The sequence below is a fragment of the Vidua chalybeata genome, chromosome 11, assembly GCF_026979565.1.
Source record: "Vidua chalybeata isolate OUT-0048 chromosome 11, bVidCha1 merged haplotype, whole genome shotgun sequence".
Lineage (NCBI taxonomy): Eukaryota > Metazoa > Chordata > Aves > Passeriformes > Viduidae > Vidua > Vidua chalybeata.
In genome coordinates, this window is record NC_071540.1 from 5,583,850 (window position 1) to 5,607,255 (window position 23,406).

At 39.9% G+C, this 23,406-nt stretch overlaps 1 protein-coding gene across 5 annotated transcripts; it reads right to left on the reverse strand.

The window, feature by feature from the left end:
* Positions 1-2,579: 2,579 nt before the first annotated feature.
* Positions 2,580-22,907, reverse strand: ZNF507 (zinc finger protein 507). 5 transcript variants are annotated; one of them, XM_053953299.1, is made up of 8 exons: positions 22,202-22,348; positions 18,080-20,211; positions 16,864-16,969; positions 12,261-12,375; positions 9,876-9,980; positions 6,711-6,845; positions 6,533-6,582; positions 2,580-6,451 (listed from the first exon to the last, which is right to left on the reverse strand). In XM_053953299.1, exons 2-8 carry the CDS (start codon positions 20,204-20,206, stop codon positions 6,219-6,221), a joined length of 2,871 nt encoding a protein of 956 aa, XP_053809274.1. In that variant the 5' UTR covers positions 20,207-20,211; positions 22,202-22,348; the 3' UTR covers positions 2,580-6,218. The 5 variants fall into 5 exon arrangements, with proteins under 5 accessions (XP_053809274.1, XP_053809273.1, XP_053809272.1 ...); XM_053953298.1 differs by lacking the exon at positions 22,202-22,348 and adding an exon at positions 22,880-22,907 and having other exon boundaries at positions 2,580-6,582; XM_053953297.1 differs by having other exon boundaries at positions 2,580-6,582.
* Positions 22,908-23,406: the final 499 nt, after the last annotated feature.

The window sequence follows — 23,406 nt, forward strand, 5'->3', positions numbered from 1 at the left end:
CGGGCAATAGATTTGCCTTCCTTTTGTCACTCCCACATCCTAGATGTTGTGTGTTTGTTGAAATGAACACATTGTATATGTACAGGAAATTTTACAGTGTAGATAAACAAGTTGAGTGTGTGCAGGTTTTTGTGTAAAGCAGATAATGTATTTACATTTCTAAGAAAGGGGATGCTGTGGAAGATATTTCCTGGAATAACAGTTCTGCTTCTCCACTACTTGTAAAGAGGCCAATGCAAAGTAAATTCTACAAGAACAAGCAGTTACAGAAATGATTTAGAAGGCATAATCAGTGAAGAGCTTTAGAAATCCCTGAGAAGGGAGGAGTTATCTTAATTCTCCTGTGTTTTATGACCCCGTGCATGGATGTAATGGATTTGTATGTGTAAGTCAGTGTGCTCAGCTGAAGTTTTCCATTTTGTGGAATGATGCACAGGACCAGCAGTACAAATCTCACTGAAATTTCTGAAGTACTAACACAACCTACACTGCAGAATAGTGTTATTAGAACTAAAAACTTTCTGTAATATAAAAGTGCTACACAGCCTTACACAGTTGTTAATGTATCTAAATGCTCAGCTATCACCTTCCTTCTGAAATACTAATACTTACTGTTCAAGTTTCAAATAGCAGAAGATTAGATACTAGGGGAAATAAAAAATGTATTTTTCCTCAATTCTGTATATTTTAACAAGTAATTTCCTGTTGCAATAAGTGTTTAAGTGCAGCACTAGGAAAAAGAGTTACTATTTAACATATTCTCACTGAAACAATTTATTATTTCAGCAACATGTCTGTTGATAAAAATGTAATGTTTCAAGTATGAGGATACAGAAGAACTAAAGAGCTTCCAGATGGATGTTAATATCTAAAAGTTGTATTATATAAAATGTAAATTAAAAGTCACCAAACTGTAGCTTGCAATCAGTAATACTGATGGTTATATCATAACTGTATTGTTATAATACTGTTGCAATGCTGGCTTCTTACTTGCCAAAACAGCAAAAGGATATTTAACAATATTCTGTTTGCTCATCCTGTTCCAACTAGATTGAAATAGCGGAGTGTTCATGTTGGCACCAAGTTAGCCATAATCCCAGCAAATGCCAAACATCTACAAACAGGAAATGGTTGGAAGAAACTTTAAATTCAGTTTATTTGTGTTTTCTCTTGGATTGTACTGTAGAAGGAGCTACCATGAACTAGAAAAGCAGGAGGACTCAGGTTCTGCCCCAGTAAATTTTAAGTCTAAACCTGCAGTGTTTTGAGTTGCTGTTCAGCAGCCGTGTGGTAGGTGGCAAACATGCCAAAGTTCTGGGTTCTCACTTTTCTCAACTTTTAAAGCTTTTCAGGGTCCTTAAGTTTTTGCTTTTGGGCAAAAAAATCTTGGCTTGACCAATTGTGAATTTCATTAGCTAGCTAATCTTAGGTCAGTTTTAGTGGTGTGTCCCTTCCTGCGTGTGACCGCTCTTCTCCAAACATGCCTCAAGGGATGCAGAACAAAGGCTCCCTGTGGTGCATCAGCTTTCTGCAGCAATTCCAACCCTAAACACTTGCCAGAGATCTAGGACAGAGTGATTGAATCCCACTGCAGTGTGCCAGGGCTCTGGCTCCTTTTCTCCCAGTTCCCAGGGCTGTTCCAACCATCCCAGGACCCTCGGTGCTCTGTCCCAGCCAGCCCCGTGTCCAGTCCTACCTGTGGTCATGCATGGCCAGGTCATTTATGGGGGGAAGAAGCTTCTGAGGAGGCTCTTGTGCTTTGTTCAGCTGAAGTGAGGAAGGTGTTTTAGCCCAGTGAACAGGATAATACCTGGATGGCACATCCTACTACAAAGAGCTTCTTACCCAGGTTTTGCATTAGAGAAGATGTGAAAAAGCTGCATGACACAGCATTCTGTAGTGTTGCATCTAAACCCATTTGTAGTTCCAGCCTTCATTTCAACATATTTATATCAGGCCCCTAATAATAACAACAAGAAAATGGCAAAAGATTGCATGTTGATGTAATTGTAAATCATGCTGATACTAGCAGTGGTATCCTGGCCATACTCTCTCTTTTCTCCCCAGCAACACCAACTGACTTTATTTTTTCCTGAGAAAGATGGCAAGAAAAGCTCCAGCAAGGCCAAGAAATACGCTGTATATTTAAAAATAGGTTTCAAGATACGTTTTAACTTACGTGATGGAAAACCAAAAGTCAATCACCTGAAAAAAAGCTGTTTAAGGCTTTCACTCATTTAAATTAGGGAAAAAAATCCTGGTAGTTTCATTATGAATTTTGAATTCGCATTTCTTTCCTTCAGCATGGTGCCACCCTAACTGCATGCAGGCTTACAAATATTTTGACTTAATAGTTTCATATTTCTTCACCACAGTTACTTTGATAAAACTTGTATTAGAAGTATTTAAACTAGTAATAACAACTAATACTAATAATTTCATACAAGAGTAAGAAATGGCAGTAAAGCATTTCAAATACTTTTTGGCTCAAACAGATTTCCCTCTCTCTAAACACTGGTTTAGTGTTTGGATTTTCCATATTCATATTTCATAGAGGCTAAATAAAAGTGACTGCAGCATTTAACAAAAAAAAGTTTATTACCAAAATACAATATTAAAGTCAATACGTGACAAACTCCTGTAAAGCAAAATAAATTATTCTACCATTGTACAGTATTCCAGAAGGTAGTTAAAGTAGTACTACAGACTTTGCTTCCTCCTTCCAAAGAGTTGCCTATCAGGAACACAATCCTAGAGAGAGCTTAAGGCATGCAGCTTAATGTGCTGGATAACTTTATAAAACAAAACTCATCCTATTTAATAAGATACAGTATCAGAATTAACTGCAGTCTTTACATGTCAGTTTTCTAAATTTTTTTATACTTTGGCTATAAAAGCAGTGCCATAGTGTTACAATACCTTTTCTTAAAAAAATACATGTACCCATGTCCATGAATATCAAATGCAAATGTAAATTTCTATTAAATATATCTTAACAAATGTTACTTTGAGCACCAACTGTACATTTCTTCAAATGATTAAATAAGTGCTTATGAAAGAGGAAAATACAATAACTCCAACTGAATCCCACTCTATTTTTGCAGGTCAGGCATAAATGGGGAAGATGAAATATGCACCCATTTTTCAGTACAGCCAAGTATGAATGAAGTTTGCTCCTTAGTGGAAGTACAGGCATAGCAAACAAAGCTGCAAGGTACAGTTTGTATCACAGAATAAAATTTAATTTAAACAAACAGCACGTGAATAGCTGATCACCTGCTAGTGCTGTGACCTAAGAGACAAAAATAGTTTAAAAGCTTAAAGAAAGGGGAAATTTGCAGTGTTAGTGACTTTGAAATGTGCTTAAAACCCCTTACAAAACATGCAACCAGGCTAGCCATACACTTTTGAAAGCAGATAACCTGAGAAAGAATTTGTGTTCAGAAAAACTAAGACTATAATTATTTCACATGCAGGACTTCTGACAAAGTCCATGGGAATTGTGAGTGGGTAACTAATTGCAAGCAGCATGGAGACAGCTAAAAGAAGTAAATCTCTGTGCATATGGGAAAGAATTCTTTGTTGGCATTTGTCAGGATAATGGTTTTTAGAGGCAAGTAGCTTTCTGTTTTACAGGAGCACATGGTCAAAAAGAACAGAGCAACAAGATGGCAAAGAACAACTGTGAACAGACACATCCTGCTCAGGAAAGCTGTGACACTGATTCCTGGTGCACCGCACAGAACGCTGCACGTGTGGCTTCCACACACACCACAGCTCTTCATCTGGATTCAAGGTTATTGGCTTCTGAAATTTTGGTTCACTGCCATCTCCTTCTTAGCTTATGAGTGCAAGTTTTTCCTTTTTTATCTTTCACTAGCTGAGCAACTTTAACAGAATTACATAAAAATAACAGTGTGGTAAATATTGTTTCTGTGAATACTGACTGGTAGTTTAGCATTACTAGGGATCTCACTGTCCTTTAATTTTTCAAACAAATGGAATTTCTGAGTGAGAAAGTTGAGCTATATTCCAGATGATGTAGTATTTTCACATTAAGTCTATACTGAAGGTAAAATAGCAGTGTCAGTAAGACAATATGAATATCCCATTAAAAGTTCATTATCTCCTCTGGAATTTGGGATCATGTAAATAAATAATGTGGTTTTCAAATGTAAAATCCATCTGTAGGAATATGAAAAATAACTATTAACTGAAAATAATGTATAATTAACTTCAAATACGTAAAGTATCTCAAAAATTCAACCCAAAAATGCTTTGACCTTATATCCTGACTAATTCTTCAAGTCAAATGTGTACTTTCTGCTATCTAATTTATAAACAAAATAATACCTATTTAACCCAAAAGAAGAAGTCAAATTGAGGAAATCTCTTGAAAACAAATACCAAATACACTTGAAGTCTTAGTGCTTTTACCCTGGCCTCTACATTTTGTGCTGCTTCATGAAGCTGTGACTTCTGTTACTGTTTTCTTTTCCTGGTTGCCACTTCCAGGCAGTGCTAGCACAATACAGACACTCCATGTGCCAGCCTCTCACATTTACAGCTGCAGCTGATTTCTGCTGCCAGAAGGGTGTAAATAAAGGAAGCAGAAACCACTGTCTTCCTAAGAGTAAGGAACTTTGTAAGTACTGAGCTACTAAAAATCAGGTCACTGCATGCCCGTGTCAGCAGCAGGCAAGCTGCTGTGCATCTGCCATTCATTAGAAGCAGGAATACATGCCTGAACTAGGAAGTTTAAATCTGGCTGCCAAGGGCTTCTTGGAAGTGATACTACACTTACTGAATCTTTCAAAAAATTAAGTAGCCAACTTAATAACCTCAACAAAGTTGCCAGGAAACTAGCCAGTGTATTCCACACTGATATACAGATGAGTATCTCCTACTGCCAGCTGCTGTAACTGTAAAAACAGCAAACAAAAACCCCCCACACTGTAATTTTAGAAGGTGAAAGTTTTAAAAGGGTGAAATGTCTATGTTTTTCTTATACAACGAAGTCATCTCTTAATTCCCTTTATCAATCCATACTATAGGCACTAGTAAAATTTATTCAGTAAGTGACTGGATACAGTTTTGGCTTAAGACATTGTTTGCCATTTCTTTTTTTTAACTATGATTTTCTACAGGAAGATTATCTTTCAGCTCATTATTTCTACAGTTACAGCTCTGACAGACAAGTGGGAAATTTGGCCAGCCAGTGGCATTTCAAAGATTGCCAAAGCACGTAGGCGTTTCTGAAAATCCCAATTTGAGCTCACCTACATCTTTTGGAATCTACATAGATTTCATCTATATCACTTTGTGGCAATTACTGTTAATATCTTGTTCTCATTAAAAACATTGCTCATCCATACTGCAAAGTAATTTCCACAAATGGAAAGTGACATTATAAGCTTTTGTTTTTTAAAATAATTCATCTGAACGTGTCAAGAAAACCACAGGTTATTGTTATAAAAAATAATCTGTTACACACTATGAGTTGAAAAGATAGTTTTGAGTTTTGTAGTTAGGATCCAATCAAACAAATAGTTATTAACAAAATGCTTCTAGGCCCTTCACCTCCTGCTGCTGTAAATTGATGGAAAGGATGGCAGTCTTTGTTGGAAAAGGTTGTAAAGCCTTAAAAATAGACTGGGGAAAATGGAACTCCTGTGTGTGAACACAACACACACATGCCCTGGCCCACCTCCCCTCTCCCCACCTGCCAGGCAGGGGGGTTTACCAGATCATATTGTAACAGTTCTATCTGATCTGTTGCCAGATCATCTTTCAAAAGAGAGGGTAAAAACCTTCTTTGCTGAATTACTTGGAAAACAACAAAGAGGGAAGAAGAGAAAAGCTTTTCAAGTGATTCAAAGCTTTCACACCTTTGGGTTTTAAAGTACTGTGCTAATGCATTATTACTGACTAGTACCTGACAGGAAATGAAAAAAAAAAACCCAACAATCCTACATTCTTGGCACCATATAAAGAAGTAACAGGTTAAAATGGATCGTTCTATTCTCCACACCTTATATTTATCTCTTAAATGATTCATCTGTCCCTGGTTCAAACACTGGACTCCTACTGAAACAAGAACTCAGATGGGAAATCAAGTTTTGCTTGCAATTATTCTCTTTAGCAAGTTCCTCAGGCAAAAATTAGCAAAAAAAGAAAATATTCACTCTAGGAAATCCTCTCTTAACTTACTGCTTCACCTAGTTTGTATTCTGAGCCGTGCTCTGGTCCTTGTTTAGAATGATGTTTATGATTTCACCCTCATGTTCTTTCATATGATCCAGCAGATTTTCTTTGTTGGTAGACTCAAAACCACAAATGCAGCAGCAGAAGAGAAGAACACAGTATTCTGTGCCAAGATGGGGTAGAGTGGAGTTCTTTTCTAAACTGCATGAGGTATTCATCAAGGTAGGTTTTTCATTTTCATCAGAACCTGAAATTTCATTTGTAGTCTGGTTAATGGACTCTGTAAAAGACACCAAGTTGTCTGAACTTCCTAGTATAGGTACTGTACTTTCATCTGTGCCTTCTAATAAGGTTTTGTCAGTGAGCTGTCCTTGAAACCTGAAATAATAATAAAAACCAAAACAAATATTAAAATATACAGCTGTTGCTTTTTGATGGGAACTTTATTTTGAGTCAGGGTTGGATCTTTTGAAAGATAATAGGGCTTGACAGTAAATCAGACATACCTACTGCTTTGTGAAATTGCATCATTAATAGCCTTGTTCACTTGTTCATAGTTATAATTTTGGTCACTTGCATGTTTCCACATATGGGACTTCAGGGATGGAGGATGGCTACATACATATCCACAGAGAGAACATCTGGGGGAAAAATGAGAAGGAAAAAGAGAAACATTTAAAAGTTAAATTTTATTAGTTTAGTAATGGTTTAGTTCTTCCAAAAGGATGAGTAAGCAGAGGAGTCCATTTGAACCTTCTTCTTGGTCCCATTTTCAGTTTCATAACTGGGTCATGTTAGTTTGCAAAGTTTCATCCTGAAATGTAAGACTATTTTTAGGGTCTGAGAAGTTTCTAATATTTTACTTTAAATTTCCTAAACAACTGAATTGAAATCTTATCTGTTTGACCTGATAAAACTGTTCAAACACTGTAGAAATGCAGTACTTCTGCTGAGTGCAGAAACATGGCATCTGGCAGGGAGGTGGTGAGCTCTCTCTGCCATTGCTCTGAACCAAGCAGGAACTGTGTAATTAGCACTAATTATGTCAATTGAACTAAGTAAGTATTTTCTGGTATAGCAGGTATTAGTTTATTAAGGATCACAGAGTTGTTGAAGTTGGAAGGGACCTCTTGAGGTCACACAGTCCAATCCAGCCCCTCAAGCAGGATCAGCAGGTTGCTGAGGGCAGTGTCAGATTCTGAATATATTCACAGATCAAGATTCAGACAGGTGATCACTTCCTCCATAGAGTTTTCCATCAGCTCCGGTACCACAAGCCTAAATTTTCTATTTCCCTGTAAAACACCATCTTATGCAGTAAAGAATAAAACCTTGAAGAATAAATCCTATTGACAGGGAGATGTAGTGTATATTTATGGACAGAAATAACCCAAGACTGATCAAATCCTGTAGAACCCTTTTCATGCATGAATATACATCAGAGGAGGTTTTTTTATCTGTTTTTTAAGATGATAAATTAGTCACCTCAGCATGAAGGAGATGAGTGATACTGCCTGACATCACTTCAGAGCAGGATCTGTCTTTTTAAGTCTTTTGGATAAAAAAGCTCTATTGCTCATCTCCCTTTACTTGGGAAGGCTTCAGTTCCCCAAATCCCATGGAAAAGATCAGAATCAATCGAAGGTGACCTTGTGCCAATAAATTATTACCAGGAATGCAGCTCTGCTCAAGCAATGTGATCCCAATGTGTGACTATGAGGAGTCTATTAAAATTACCACAATGCAAGTCAGTTTTTGTAAATTTTTAAGACCTTTTCAGAAATGTAACCTGGAAACACAAGAAGACCTACGTAAAACCACATCATACACCACAATTCAGTAAGGTTTTATGACTTTTCTTAATGACAGCAGGGTATAGTCCTTAAATGCCCTGCAAATAATCATACACAGAAAACTATTTCTGCTCAGCAGAAGATTGCAGAGAACAGCAAAAATCTCCCCATTGAGGTGAAAGCACAGTACATTACATTGCTTAAGGTAATTCTGTCCTGCTGGGGGGCAACGGGTGTGTCCTTCTAGCTCACTCTTCTCTAGGATCCTATTTGTCTCTTTTCCTTCTAATTTGGAGCCTTACAAAGAAAATGGATGCTTTCAAAGATAGGTGGGTGTATTCTCAGATTGGGAATCCTAATATCTCTAATAAGGCTGTTACAAAATACATCATTACATAAAAGGCAGACCTTATAGTCAATTTATAGATAAAATTAAGCCAAAATAATTTTTTTGTAAAACACGAAGATCAACAGATAATCTTAATTTCATTTAATATGCCCACTAGTCTCACCATACATATGATTTTCTGTGCCACTAACACTGCTTGGTCAGTGATTTGGGAACACAATCAAGGAAGCCACAGCCCAGTGTCCATTTTTAGTCCCTTTTAGATACTCTCATTTTTTGAAGCTCATTAATTTACTCAGGTGATTTACTAATACAATTTACTTTGCTGAGAACAGTATCTTTTGAGCCAAATACTGTTGACTATTTTAGCATACAGTTCAAATCAAACACAGCAACTCCAACAGCTTTTAGTATGCTGCACTAGTTAATGATCATATGCTTACAGTATATGCAACTTTCTCAGAGAAACAAAATTATTTACCAGTGAGTTTGGTAGTAGAAGCCTTTCAATTCCATAGCATGACCTGCCCTACTGCTTGATTTGTGCTGAATTATTAAACTTCACTGTTCAGGTGTATTCTACACTGATACACTGAGGAAACAATTCTCTTGCAGCTTTGAATAGACTAATTCCTTGGGGATCAGGGACCAAAGTGTGGAGGTTTCCAGTAATCCGTGATAATACCAAGAGCAATACTGTGGGAAGTATGGCAGCTGAGCAAATACAGCTTAATTCTTCTAGGAACATTTTGGGAAGAATGCAGTGGAAGTACTTTTAAATTGTAGAAGCAGCTTCTCTTGAGAAGAAATCTCTATATGAGTGTGCTTTATTTAGACCTTTCATATTGCCCTTAAAATCTTCCACTAAGAAATAATCAGAATATTCCTGATTTTCTTTCCTTTCCCAACTTCTATTTTTTATTACAAATTAGTAGTAGACAATTACACACATTTGTACCAACTTTCTCATCTATCTATAAACCACCCATATCTATGGACAGACTATAAGGGACACTCATCCCTTAATGGCTATTCATAATAAATCTTAACTAGGTGATGCCAACCTGCATTCCAACATGTACATGCAAAGGCTGTGCCTAGACTGGGATATTAAAGAAAGCCAGAGAACGTTCCTGGATACGGGAATTTACCTGTCTATAATGCTGAATGTTAGAAGTGCCATGGCATGGTTTTGGCTCATACAATCTCCTAAACAATTCCAGACATGCTTAGGTAACTAACACGGATCAGAAACTACTTGCAATAGGCAGTTTGGGTGCAACCACCACATTCTGGAAAGCAAAAGCTGAACAGTGTCCCAGAGGGAAGTCATGGACATGTTTAATCAGCCAGCAGAAGCGTGGCCTGGGAATGCCATGGCAAATCCATCAAAAAGCCCCACACAACCCCAAACAACTCTCTGGACCAAAGAATGACTCTAGGAGGGAAGGGAGCAGGATCTGAACACTGCTGGAATGTAACAAGACCCCCGGTGTCAGAGCTTTTGCCACATGAGCCCCGTTACATACTTGAACTGTTCCAAGAGCTGCACTGCCTGATGCTCCTGGGGGTGCTGCCTCATGTGGCACTTCAAGCTATTCATATTTGTGGTGGCGAAGTCACACACGCGACATCTGAAGAGACAACAACAAGTGACTGATCTGACAATTCACTGCTGACACTGCTCCAAACCCCAACAGCTACCAGAATGCAAAGGTGCCAGGAAAGGCTACAGCTGAGGACTAACCAGATTTACAGAACTCCAAGTTATCACGTTAAGCTGCTCTTGGGCAGTGAGAATCTTTGCAGCCCAAAAAAGCCTGCACCTTTCAGCAAGCATCACTAGGCTTACAGATTATGTTTCTTCCTGAAATCTCTCTTGTGCCCCTCTCCTGATGTGGGTAAGCATCACTAAGTGCAAGGGAAGTGAGGATGTGTGTGGCTGGGTGCATCCCTTCCAAAGGCACAATATGATCCTAAGAGCTGCAGGGGAGGGTATATGCTCTACTTAATGCACAGCACTGTTCTCATGACATTCTAAAAGCCAAACCAATAATAAAACACCAAGTTTCAGGGTGTTATTGCTGAAAAAGAAGTCAGTGACACGATCAACAAATTCATATTTCAGTGCCCTAAACGTGTCACATCATGCCATTCAATTTTTTTTCTTTTTACTTCTGTCACAATATCTTTGTATAAAACCAAGACATAAAACAGTCTTGATCTAAATTCAGATCCATGGATTTAGATTCCAAAGTATTACACAAATTCCTTATTATAAATATCAATATACTACCAGACAACCTTCTTGTATCTACTATATTAAAACAGAAACCTTAAAGCTCAGCTAAAATTCTTATGTATTTGTTTGAACTTTAGATGTTTCTTTTTTTTTGAAAAGGTAAAATGTCCAGTTATAAAGTCTGTTCTATAGTGTGAAACAGTTTGAGACTGCAGCATACTTAGCCTGAGAATACTCACTATATATTTTAAAGGATTTAATTGTGCAGTATTAAAATCCAGAACATATCAAATCTACAAAAACATATCATTTAAGGCTCAACAGCTTAGTTTCCAGCAAGTTTTGTCAAACAAATAGTAAAGTATGTTTACAGCTCTCAAAAAGGCAGCAATATTGCAGGTTGCTGTTTTACACTATGGAAGGCTTGAGGAATTCATGTTTCAGAAGGAGAAATACCATAAATACTGGATCATTATGGTTTTCAGACTGTGGCTCAAGTATCCTGCCAGGTTTTCAGATTTGTCTAAGGGGTTTATGAAAAAATAATAAGAGAAGCAAGGCAGATGGGTAGGTTTGTATTTAGTATGCAGCAGTCTGTATCACCAATGGAAAATTTCCAAGGGTTCCTAAATCAAAACAGGCTGCTAACACCAATTTGAAAACTACCACGTACAAGACACTCTACAGTATCTGCTGCTCCAACCTCGCTAAGTAATAAATAATGGTAATGGTGAAGGTTCTGAGGAGAAAACAATCTATTTGTATTCCACGCTTGCTCTCCGAATAAATACCTTGTGAATTTTTGCTGGTGTTACGGGATATCATTATAATGCACAAATCAAAATACAACGAAAACAAAATACAACACAACGTGTCTTCAGGGTTTATTTATCCAAAAGAGAAAGTCCCTGGCTTGGCTCAGCATTTCAAGGTGTTGAGTTTCCAGAATTTACACTAAAGACTGAAGTTTACATTAAAGATCAGCTCAAAAAATCTGTTGACTCAGATCTATTTTCTAGCCACTAGAGAGGGACAGAGATCCACACTGAATAAGCACAGAATGAATTTGGGGGAATTTATACAGCAACCAGTAAGAAGATGCAGGATTTATTTTTTTGCTGGGGACTTCAGCAGTAGTATTACATGTGATTTTAGATACCCAAGTTCCTATATAAATCCATATGATACCCTTGTAGAAAACTTATAAAATATGACTCTGAGTATGTTACTATTATTAGAAACCAGTGAAAAAGATGAGGCTCTTGTTGACAAGGGCAGACTGTCACACTCTGTAGCAGCTGATGTATAAAGCAGTAATATGACAATCGAGAACATTTTGCAATAAAGCAAATCCAAAATGAAGTTAAGTGTGCAAGGGTTTTGAGAAATATATTATTACTGTTGGCCAAAGTCCAGTATTATAAGAGAATTATCTTCCTCTCCACATGTGAATGTTTCAAACTGAAAACAAGCAGAAGACTGCCACAAAAAACGATGCATTCTGGAAAAATTAGCAAATCTTAATTACATCGTTTGAGTCAGCCAGCAAGTGTGTCTCCTTCAGTAATTTGCAGTAAGATAGTGTAATTGCAGTTCTTTACCACCACCTCTGCCAAGTGCATGAGCAGTTCAGTGGCCCTGGCAGGCACTCAAAGGCAGCCCAGGCACTCACCTGTATGGCTTATCCGAGCTGTGAATGCGGCGGTGATTCCGCACACCGACGTAGGTTGTGCTCGTGTAGTCACACACATCACACCTGAACAGCTTCTGGGCTGAACACTTGCTTCCTATTGAAACAAAATCCATTACTGTGGAGAGCTGCACTCAGCGCTGTAAGGAATTCTCAGATTATGATTTCATCACAACTGAACTATGAAACACGAATTTACATTTTAAAGCAATAGTTTTGAATGTCGATAAATATTTAATACTTTTAAAGCATTAAATAAGACAGCAGACACAGAGGTAATAAAGGATTATAAACCATGTAAAGAGTATGCTTTATTTTACTATACTGTTCTCCATTTGCCCTGCCATTTACAGGAATTATTAAAATTTTAGGAAAACACATTCTTTTTCTCTATGTGGACATTTTCCTTCTCCCTGCAGTTGGGTAAAGTCTCCTGTGTTACAGCAAAAGGTGATAATATGTGGGACTGCTGAACCCAGCAGTTTCAGTGCTTTACAGAATGCATCAAATCAAAGGAAAAGACTGGAACTGAGAATGGATGAGTTTCAAACTGGCAAACACAGAAACGAAAAGCAAAAGACCTCCCAAAGCCTCTAAAGTCCTCTTTCTCATTCAACATACACTCACGCTTTTTGAAAGATATGAGATGATAAAAAAAATAGATATTGACCAGATGTCTTAATAAATAATTTGGAACTTGTCCAAATTACTAAAAAGCAATTGTAACAAAAGTAATTTTTCCTTCCAGAATGAAAAAGACTCTTGAAAAATTAATGGTTACAGAGACAAAAGGCTAATGATTCCTTACACAGGAAAATGTGTGCCCACCAATGCACAGCTGGAATATCTTTGAGATATAAGTGTGTACACTTTAACAGCCCTGTTCCCTCACTGAATAATGGGACTGATTTGGATCAAGATATTAACATTTAGGAAGAGCGATGGCATTTTTTTATGCAGGTAATTTTCCCATTCCAGCCTATCATGCTGTACCTCATGCACTTTTTTTAGGCTGAATTTTTTCATTAACAAAACAATTAAGAGTCATGATGGTAAAACTCTTGTAAGGAGACATTTCTTTTCCCACAGGCAGGCACTGAATTATGCCAAAAAGGGTTCTAGATATATTATTCTGATGAATACAGTCACACAGCTTCGACAGTAAGGGAAAATTACAACTAATTAAACTTTCACTCCAAAATTTAGCACTTTTGGTTCAAGATGCAAAGCAATTAGGTAAGGTTGATAACCCCAGAGGGTTATTGTGAAGAATATATAGAATATCATATAAAATAAAATAGCAGTCTGAATGCAAAGACTGAAATAAAATTGGAATATGTCTGTGTGTACCAAGATAACTGAAAATATATTTCCTATATTTCATTTTAAAACATGACACAGTGCTCACTCTTTAGCATTCTTATAAGAAATAATATGGAAGTAATACACAACAGGCACTCTTTGCAAGTCAACCTTAAAGCAAAATATATTAGAATTTTTCCTACAATATGCCCATAGAGTAAGATAGATTAGATTTGTTTTTCCTTTAATGTAAAAATTATCAGAACAATCCTAATTATTTACTTGGAGACTTTGGAATTTATATTTCTGCATTATTCTTTTATGAAAACACATTCATGTAGGAGACCTCAAGTGGATCAAGGACACTCACTGGGCTGCAGATCCATCCATGGGAGAGCAGGGGCTGTGCTCTGCTTGAAGGGGTTTTCCATCTTAAATTCTGCAGCTTTAGAATGAACTGCTTCCAAATGTATTTTCTGTTACAAATTTGGTGTTTCAGTGGGCAGGCAGTTTAAAACCAACAGTATCTAATGAGATTTTTCAAGTATTATGCAAACATATTAGCTACAGCATAGTTCTAAGATGCTCACACCCAGCAGCACACACTTAGGAGCAATTATTTATACCAATCACTACTTTGTATTTATTCCTTCTACAAAATGCACATAAATTATAATACATCACATAATCTCTTGCTGTTACAAAATAGCACTCGTGTCCCTCACCACCTCCACAGGCTTATTTCTTGTGGGTTTGGGGCCTGTTTTGCTTTCTGGATGGAGACCATCAGGTCTCCTACAAGTGAATATGGAAATGACAGATCTTTGTTGCAGCAGCAGTAACAGGTGCTCCTGTAATGCTGCTTATTACCCCATTCCTTCATTATTAGACATTTACAATCTGATCATATCCAGTGTCATAATGCTCCTTTTAATTTATTGTACAACTATGATGAATAAAGAGACTTTTAGGACTAACCATTTCATAAACAAGAAATGAAACTGTTCCAGCTCAGGCATCTTTCACATAAACAGATGCTATGCCATAAACTTCTTTGTTTTGTGTTGCTTTATAGGGATGACATCTGTTTGACACGAGATTGCTGTACTGCAGTGGTGCTGCAATTTGATTATAAATTGGTTCTGAAATAATTTAAGCATTCCACAGTATGAGTTAATAAAAGTTTAAAAGGAGAACTGTTTTCATTCAAGCCACATTACTAAATTTCATGTGGTAAACAATTAAAGTGCATGGCTGGAACACTTGTATATGGTAATAATAAGAAAAATATTTATAAAAACATTTCTAAACTAATTGAAAGCAGGCAAATTTCTTGAACAGGGGCTTCCCTCTCATGGAAGTCAAATAACAAAATCAGGATATAAACTGTATAACAACCTCATTAAACACACTAATTTCAAAAGCAGATAGGACTATTGATTTTCACATTACCAGTCACATTACCAGGAGTTGAGCTCAAAAAGTACACTATTTCTCCAAACCTGACATGTTTCAGGCATTGCAAGGTAGTTATTCCTGTATCACAACATGTTTAGGAACACTGGTTTACAGCACACAGAACACGGTCAGAAGTAACAGTCCAAGTTGTGCTTGTAGATATTTGTAACTTGCTAAAGTAACAATGTTTTATTTCCTAACACTGCCATTAAAACATCTGGGCTCCTGCTTCTGCAGAAAACCCCACTATGTAATAGGAAACATTCCCACTCCCAGCAGACCCTCCCTGGCCATTTCCCTGTCTCCCTCTGGCTTTGAATGGCTCTCTCAGGCTTAGGTCCTGGGGATGTACTGAGCAGTACAGATCAATTTCCTGAATTTAAATGCCTTCTGCATTGAGGAGAGCAAAAAGGAGCTGGGAAGGGTCATTCTACCTGAGGTTGATAAGGTAATTAACTTTTAACTTGTATACTGAAAGCCAGAAAAGGAGGCAGTGTGAGCTGAGAGAGCAGAAGGCAAAGCTGGGAACTCATTCTGATCTGACATGTACCAAGTTGTTTTGGGCAAACCATTGCCCATCCGCCCTGGCTCCTGCTGGTCAGTGCCTTTTTTCACAAGAAATTGCATCCATTTCAACAACTTCTGCACTCTCTGAGCAGCTGTGGAGGAAAGAGTAGAACCCTGAAATTTCCACAGCAACCTAAGTACTATTAGAGTGCACATTCTGCTGTCTAAACAAATGAGAGAGCACAGATAGGACAGAAAATAGCTTTGTGCACAAAATGGGAATACTTCAGCTCACAGTTGTTCAGAGACTATCTAATTACTAGTATTTTTCCATAATGCTCTAAAATTGCAAAATGCTAATAATTACAGTGTTGCCTTCAAAATAAAAATGCTGTAAATATTTTCAGTAGCTGTAACTCACCAGAGAAGAGGATGCATTCACACTGCAATGATACATAGTGGCTCTCCAGGACACACAAGGGATTTTAAGGCCACATTTTCTCCTAAATGTCAGAATTTGGTTATTTTTTCCCCTATTTGATTACCTTAATGCCTCCAGAGTTTGTTTGGTTTGTTTTGTTCTTTTGTTTCTGTTTTGCAAACAAACCGTATTAAATTAGAAGCAGATACACAGTTAAACAAACATGAGGCTCTAAGCAACCAGGTCTACTGGGAGCTGTCCCTGCCCATGGCAGGGCTTGGAAAGAGAGGAGCTTTGAAGTCCCTTCTAGGGCAAACCATTCTACGTCTCTAGGAAAATGCATACCTACTGTTACCCAGGCAACTCTTACAGATACAGGTTGCACATTTAGAATGTCTTACATTTGCCTCGCTAGGGCTAAAATAAATGACTCATTTTGGACATTACCATAATTAAACAGAAATTTCTAAACTCAGAAGGGATGGCATTGTATGCATATGCTGACAGTAAACCACATTACCATGGTGACTTTAAAAAAAGGCTTTCTTTTGTTTAGGTCATTTGGAAAATACTACAGCTGCTGAAGAAAGGAAGGAATAAAACAAAGGTTTTCTTCTTAAACATTCAGAATAATATTGCACATAAGTTGTTTGTCATAAGAAGAGTTTAATTACTGGGGCTAAAAATATATCACCTAACAATAAATGCCATCTCAAGACTGACTGTGGTAAATTCTGCCCTCTGGAAAGAACATACAGTTAAGGTTATGAACAGGCATGAAAACATTTCAGCACAAGAGATCTTAAAACCAGTTACACAAATACAGCAAACAAGTAATGATTGACTGACTGATTATGAGTGACTTTTTGTAATTTCAAGTGTAAACATAAACAGTACCTTCTCTATCATCTGCTTCGTTGGAAACTATTAGTTTGTTAGCTGTGGCTGTAGAGAACAGATCTGGAAGACTGTGTTGTTCTCTTTCATGATTTCGCAGCTGGCTCTGAAAAAAACCAGTTCCTAACGTTTAAATATACACTACAAACATACAGTGATCACTTGGAATATTGCAATCATCTGTGACATTGTTACACAAGCTTTAATGACAACTGATATGAAATGCATGTTAACATATACAGATCATCCCTTAGGTAATTTTACTACAAACAAAACAAGTAAATATCATGGATTAGTAACATAAAGGACTGATGAGAGTGACTGAGAGGATTTGTGTTTAGAAAATAGATTTCCTTCTTTCCCCATTGCCACAGACAAGTGGCCACAGTTCTTCCTCCAAAATGACAGTACTCTAAAAGCAGTACGAGATTAGAGGCTTGTGTGAAAATTACCTCAATTTCATATTGCTGACTGACTTAAGAATACACCAGTCTTGTTTCTACTTGCTTGGGGAGGAGAAAGAAAAGAGAGCCTTTTGCTACCCTACCTGTATATTTTTTCAAACTAGGACTAAGTGCCAATAAATATGGGAAAATTTGCATGACCACTGCTTCCAAGAGGTTCAGCTGTACAGCTGGGTACTGATGCAATCTGTTCTGTATTCCTGAGTACTGAGCTGAGTGCATAGGAACTCACTCACTAATGCTTAAAATAGCAATTAGGAAAATGACAGAAATGTATTATTCTGCTCTGGTATGTAACCTTTCAAATCTAAGTTCTACAGAACATCCAGAGCAAGAAAACAGTGAAAAAAAAAAAATCTGCTTCAGTGTTACCCCCAACTGCCACACTCACAAGAGGAAGGCATGTTTGAGCATTCTTTTAAAATTTCAGCTATTAAGTTCTTTGATGTTTCCATTTCTTCTTGCAGTTGCTATGTGTGGGCAGAAAAACAACACGATATTATTATGTCTGTAAGATAATTCTCAGGGAAAAAAGTTATGTAAGGAAGCAAGGTTACTTCAGTGGGTAAAGCAGAATAATTACAGTTGAACTGTATATTCAGCACGTGCTGCTGGCAATAATCCCTAATGGTAATTACAACGAAGCCAGGATGTCAGACTGAAATAAGTTAGAAAGAGGGATCACCAGTTATTAAAGAAGCAGCAAAATAGGTAATTTAGGGATTCTAGAGAGGCACGGGGAAGAGCTTTACCTTGTAGTGGAAGGACTCCTCGCACTGCTTGCACTGGTACATGCGAGCTTTGCAGTGGTTGATCATGTGGCTCTCCAGGCCCTTGCTGTCGCCGGCGATGTGCTCGCAGATGGGGCACTGGTAGGGCTGGCGCTGGCGGTGCACCCGCAGGTGCTGCTTGATGTAGCCCTTGTTGCCGCTGCTGTAGTGGCACAGGCGGCAGCGGTACGGCCGCTCGGCGCTGGGGATGAACTCCACCAGGCTGCTCCCGGCCACGGCGGCATCGCCCGCGCTTTGGCACTGGGCGTTGTCCTGTAGTTCTTTCAGGATGTCATCGTCAGAAGCGTTCTGGTCTGTCCTCTCCTTCAGCTTTTCAATGACAGTCAGCAGTGACATACTGATGCCCATTTTAATTGGTGCTTCTGAAAACTCCGGTCTGTCTTTCTTTATCTCGACTATTGCACATTCACTTTGGTTTAAGCCACCGAACTCCTCTGAAGGATCCTTAAGTGAGGAGACCACTTTAGAATGAGCCGTGCATGGGCCATCAGCTCCTCCCTGTCCTGCACCTGCATCCACAGCATCTTCTCCAGTCAGAGCCCTGAGGCTGGACCGTGTCAATTCTGCAGCTCTAATTGGCATTGTAACAAGAGCTTCAGCTGCTAAGGAGTGCAGTCGCAAAGACTCTGAATTTGTCCTCCTCCGTGCAGGAGGCACATTTTCGTCAGCTGTTACATTTTTATTAGCACTTAATTCGTTATCTTTCTTCTCGGTGTTATTCCATTCTATTATTACTTCTTGAATTGCATCTGAATGATAAACTTCAGCAGGTTCTTCACAGGTAACAGAGGATTCCTCTGAGATCAGTGTTTTTTCTGTTTCAATGTCAGTGTTGATTAAGAATGGCTTTTGTAAAACACTTTCTTCAGCACCTGGCAAACGCTCTACTATGACATTAACGTGACCCTTTTTATTTGGACTACAGCTGATGATTTTCTGTGCTGATGAAAGCAGGCTGTCAGTTATCAAATTGTCTGGTTCTGTATCTGATACAGTCTCCTCTACAACCTCCGTAGTAGGAGAATGCACCACGGACCCACTTAATATTTCTTCCTCTTTTACATTTGTTCCTACGGGCGATTTACACAACAGCTGCTCAGAATTGCAAATCTGAAGCTGAAGAGAAGGCTCACTATGGATATCAAGTTCACTGTTTTCCAAAGAAAGGACAACTGTATCCACACTCTGAGGTGTGTGAGTTACAACTGTCTCTGACAAGCTGGTGTTTTCATTTTCTTCCTCAAAGATGGGGTAGGAGCAATCAACCTCCCCTGCGTGTTTCCAAGCGTGTGTTTTCAACATCCTCTGCTGACCGCAGGTGTACCTGCAGATTAAACACCTGTACATGCCATACTGCTCGTAGGTGTACCATTTCCTCCTACCCGTTTCAGGCACAGGAGCAGACTGAGCCGTATCCTTACATTCCACATTTCCTGTCTGATCAGTCCCTGTTTTGACACTTCCTTCCGCTGGCCCTTGCAGAAATGAACTTGTGACATTGACACACTGCTGCACTTTTGTCTGCATGCTGTTTTTACCACCATTCTCGTGGTGATTTTGGAAGTGGGATTCAAGTTCTTCTTGGCTTTTGGAGGCAAAATGACATTCTGAGCACATTAATATCACTTCATTTTTCTGCCCATGTTGTTTTATATGTTCTTGTAGAGTCAAGAGTGAAGGCGATAGAAAATTACAGAGACCGCATTGGTAGCACGTCACCTTTCTTTTGCTTGGTGGGAGACATTCAGTCACAAAATAATCTGCTTGTAACTCTTCAGTCTTTTTAGCAGCAATCACCGAGAGCTCGATGGCTTTAGCCGGGATTTCACAGAGCTCGGCTGCATCCAAGGACTGCACAGAAGCCTCGGCATGGGAACGTTTCTTCCCTATTAAAAGGCACCTTTGTGACTTCTCACTTTCAACTATTTTGCTCAGCTTCTGGATAACGTGGATCAGGGGGTCAGTTTTACATTTCCTCTGGTTGTTGCTGCTCTGCAGTGTTGGGCCAATGACTGTTTCAGAAATCAGCACAGCCTCCTGCTCCCCAAGATTTGGCATCAATACTGCAATGCTGCTTCCTTCTTCCATAATACCTTGGAGAATGGGGGTTATAAAAATAAAGATTTATACCTGCACAATAATGAAAATACAGCCCAGTACTATTTACATTTCTCTCTCTACCAAACACAGAAGCCCAATTCCACTAAACTAATAAAAATTTTCAGAATGGCTACAGAAATAGCCAAAGATATTGGGGACATTTAATGGATGCTTTTCAATACAGCTGCAGAGAATAATTCCAAGAGAGCCTCCAAGAGGCTGCCTCCAAGCTGTACAAGGGTAAGACAAGTATTTTCAAGTGTAAGCTGAAGAACAGTGTTACAGCTATTCTCTTTTTCTTTACAAGCACTACACATTTGAATGCTAAACATTAAAATATCAATTGACAGTAACTGGCATACTGATGTTTAAAAGCACAGTAGGATATGAAAATATATTCCTAATGTACTTTGATGCATCAATGCTCCTAAAGCAAATGACAATTTGCAACAATATAATTTTCAAAAATAAGCAGTTTTTTTTCCTTGAAATGTTAGAAGAAAGCAATTCTGGCATTTATATGCATTACTCATTTCACTATGACTATTTTAAAGACCATTCAAATGTCAAATCATACTTCTCATTATAAATGTAATTTCCTAGAAAACTTACTAATTGCAGCTACAATTTCTTAATTGTAGGGAAAATCAAGTGGTACTGAAGTTATAAAGAGCAATTCTTCTCTGTTTTGAGGGGAAGCTACAGGCAGTTACTATTTCCAATTACCCCTCCTTTAAAAATATCAAACCATAAACCACAGGCAATAATGTGACAGTGTTGGAGGTCAAATTATCAGCCAATATACAAAAATGTACATGAAAACATACTTTGTGATGTGGGCAGAGCTGTGGGCTGAGGGGTGAAGGAGCTGGACAAAAGGTCTTACATTTAAATTTACTTCTCTAAAAATGTCTAGAAATAACCTATTCGAGTGCCACTACATATACACACATATATTTTATACAAAGTTTTTATATACTATGTATAAAACTGAAAATATAAAGAGATGAGGGATATTTATCAGTCATCCTTGAAAAATTATGCCAAGTACACACATGTGGATTTTTTTTTTTTTTTGCAAAAAAGATACAGAGGCCAAAAAATAATTTCCAGAACTGGTCCTAAAATCCCATGAAATCCACTAATTTCTACTTGTGGATTTAGTGTACAGCATTATAATGCACAGACACATGACAGCAGGGTCTGTGGTGCCCCTTTCCCACTTCAGAAAAATTCTGGGCAGAACCACATAAATTACCTTCAGCTGCCATTCAGGTTATCATCAGAGTTATCAATATAAGCAATGTTAATATTTTATTATCACCTGTACCTCATGTTAAATACTTCAAGTTAGAAACGATTATTTGAAAACCACCCAATTCAGTTGTATAAAAACACTTTGGTGTCTGTAACATGTTTCAAAAACATTGTGAAAAGTGAACAAACCTGCTTTTCCCCCTGAAAGCAGATTTAATGAGATGCTCAAAGGAGTAATGTCTACTTGAAATACTTTCCATTTGCAAACGAGTTAAGGAAAATTGGTGCTACCTTAAGTTACCCTTGGTACTTTTAAAACTTTTTAAGTAAAGCTAAACAGGCAAATATTTTCTCTACTTGAAAACACCTGAAAGCAGCATAACAGCTAAGATGAAAAATCCTTGACAGAAGATCATAAAAGAAATATGCTGCTATGTACTGTTGCTATGTCAAAAAGGCAAACAGAGAGAGGACCTTCACCTCTATTATTTGGGATGCTTGGAGCTGATCCCCATTACCAGATGCATAACTACAGATGCATATATATGTGTTATGTCACTCTTTGCTTAGAGTTTAATTCTTTCTGTTGCAGACTTTGGTTTTTAGAGGGATGGTAAGAACCGTGCACAAATTATCACAGAGTAAGTTAAGCTGGAAGGGACCCACAAGGATCACCGAGTCCAGCTCCTGCCCCTGCACAGGACCAGCCCCAAGAGTCACACGTGCCTGAGAGCGCTGTCCACACGACCTACAGAGATGGAAACGCAGTGCCTGGGGATGCCAAAAGGACGCGGAGGGGAAGATGCAGCCGCGAGGAAAACGCCTCCGAGCTGCCCGCTCCAGCCCAGTCCAACACCGAGGCAGGGCGAACGCCTCCAGGGCGGGAAGAGCCCAGCGCGCTTTGCACAACCGGGCTCGCAGAGGGCGGTGCGACGGTACCGCGGCCCCCGAGGGCAGGGAAACTGCCCGGCCGGCCGGCCGCCCTCCCGCGGGACGGCCCGAGCCGCGCCGCCCGCCCCGCTCCGCGCCCGCAGGCGCCGCCGCCGCGCCTCCGGCAGCGCTCCGGGCGCGGGCAGCGGCGCCGCTGCAGCCGGGAGCAAGTGAGGAGCGGGCCCGCCGGGGCGGCGAGGAGGGGCGAGGAAAGGAGGGGAGGGGAAAGGAGGGAACGGAGGCAGCCCCGGGCCCGGGAAGGCTCCGCCGGGAGCCGCTGCCGCCCCAGGCTCCGCACATGGGCTGCGGCGCGTCGCCCCGGCGCCGGCCCGCCGCCGCCGCGCCTGGCGCCCTGCCTGGCGCCCGGCCGCCTGCTGCTGCCCGCCCGCCGCCGCCGCTGCCGCCCGCGGGCCCGGGGCCGTCCCGCCCGGCTGTTTGCCGGCAATAGCGGAGAAGGAGCCCGGTTATCCTCACCTCCGGCCACCGCTTCAAGATGGCGACGGTGGAGCCCGTATCACGTGATCCGCGGGCCCGTGTCAGGTGACCGGCGGGGGGCGCTGCCGCCGCGTCAGCGCCGCCTCCCGTCGCCATGGAGACGGGGAGGGACCGGGACGGGGGACAGGGACAGGGACAGGAGGGGCTGTGCGTGCGTGTGGGTGTGGGTGTGACAGTGACAGTGGCACAGGGCCGGGGGACACGGCACAGAGGTGTCTGTGTGTGTCTGTGTGTGTGTCTGTGTGTGTCTGTGTGTGTGTTTGTCTGTGTGACACAGGACCGGGGTGACACGGGACAGGAGTGTCTGTGTGTGTGTGTGTGTGACAGTGGCAGTGGCCCAGGCACACGGCACAGCGGTGTCTGTGTGTGTGTGTGTGACAGTGGCAGTGGCCCAGGCACACGGCACAGCGGTGTCTGTGTGTGTCTGTGTGTCTGTGTACCTGTGTGTGTGTGTCTGTGTGTGTGTCTCTGTGTGTGTGTGACAGTGGCAGTGGCCCAGGCACACG

What these genes read in the sequence shown, in the direction of transcription:
- ZNF507 (XM_053953298.1), bottom strand. Translation starts at nt 20,206, where the DNA reads ATGGAAGAAGGAAGCAGCATTGCAGTATTGATGCCAAATCTTGGGGAG. An exon ending in CAGCTCTTGGAACAGTTCAA is followed by an intron (nt 6,846 to 9,875) that starts GTATGTAACGGG and finishes TTTTTCCCCCAG; the next exon opens with ATGTTCTCTCTGTGGATATG. An exon ending in GCAATTTCACAAAGCAGTAG is followed by an intron (nt 6,583 to 6,710) that starts GTATGTCTGATT and finishes TTATTATTTCAG; the next exon opens with GTTTCAAGGACAGCTCACTG.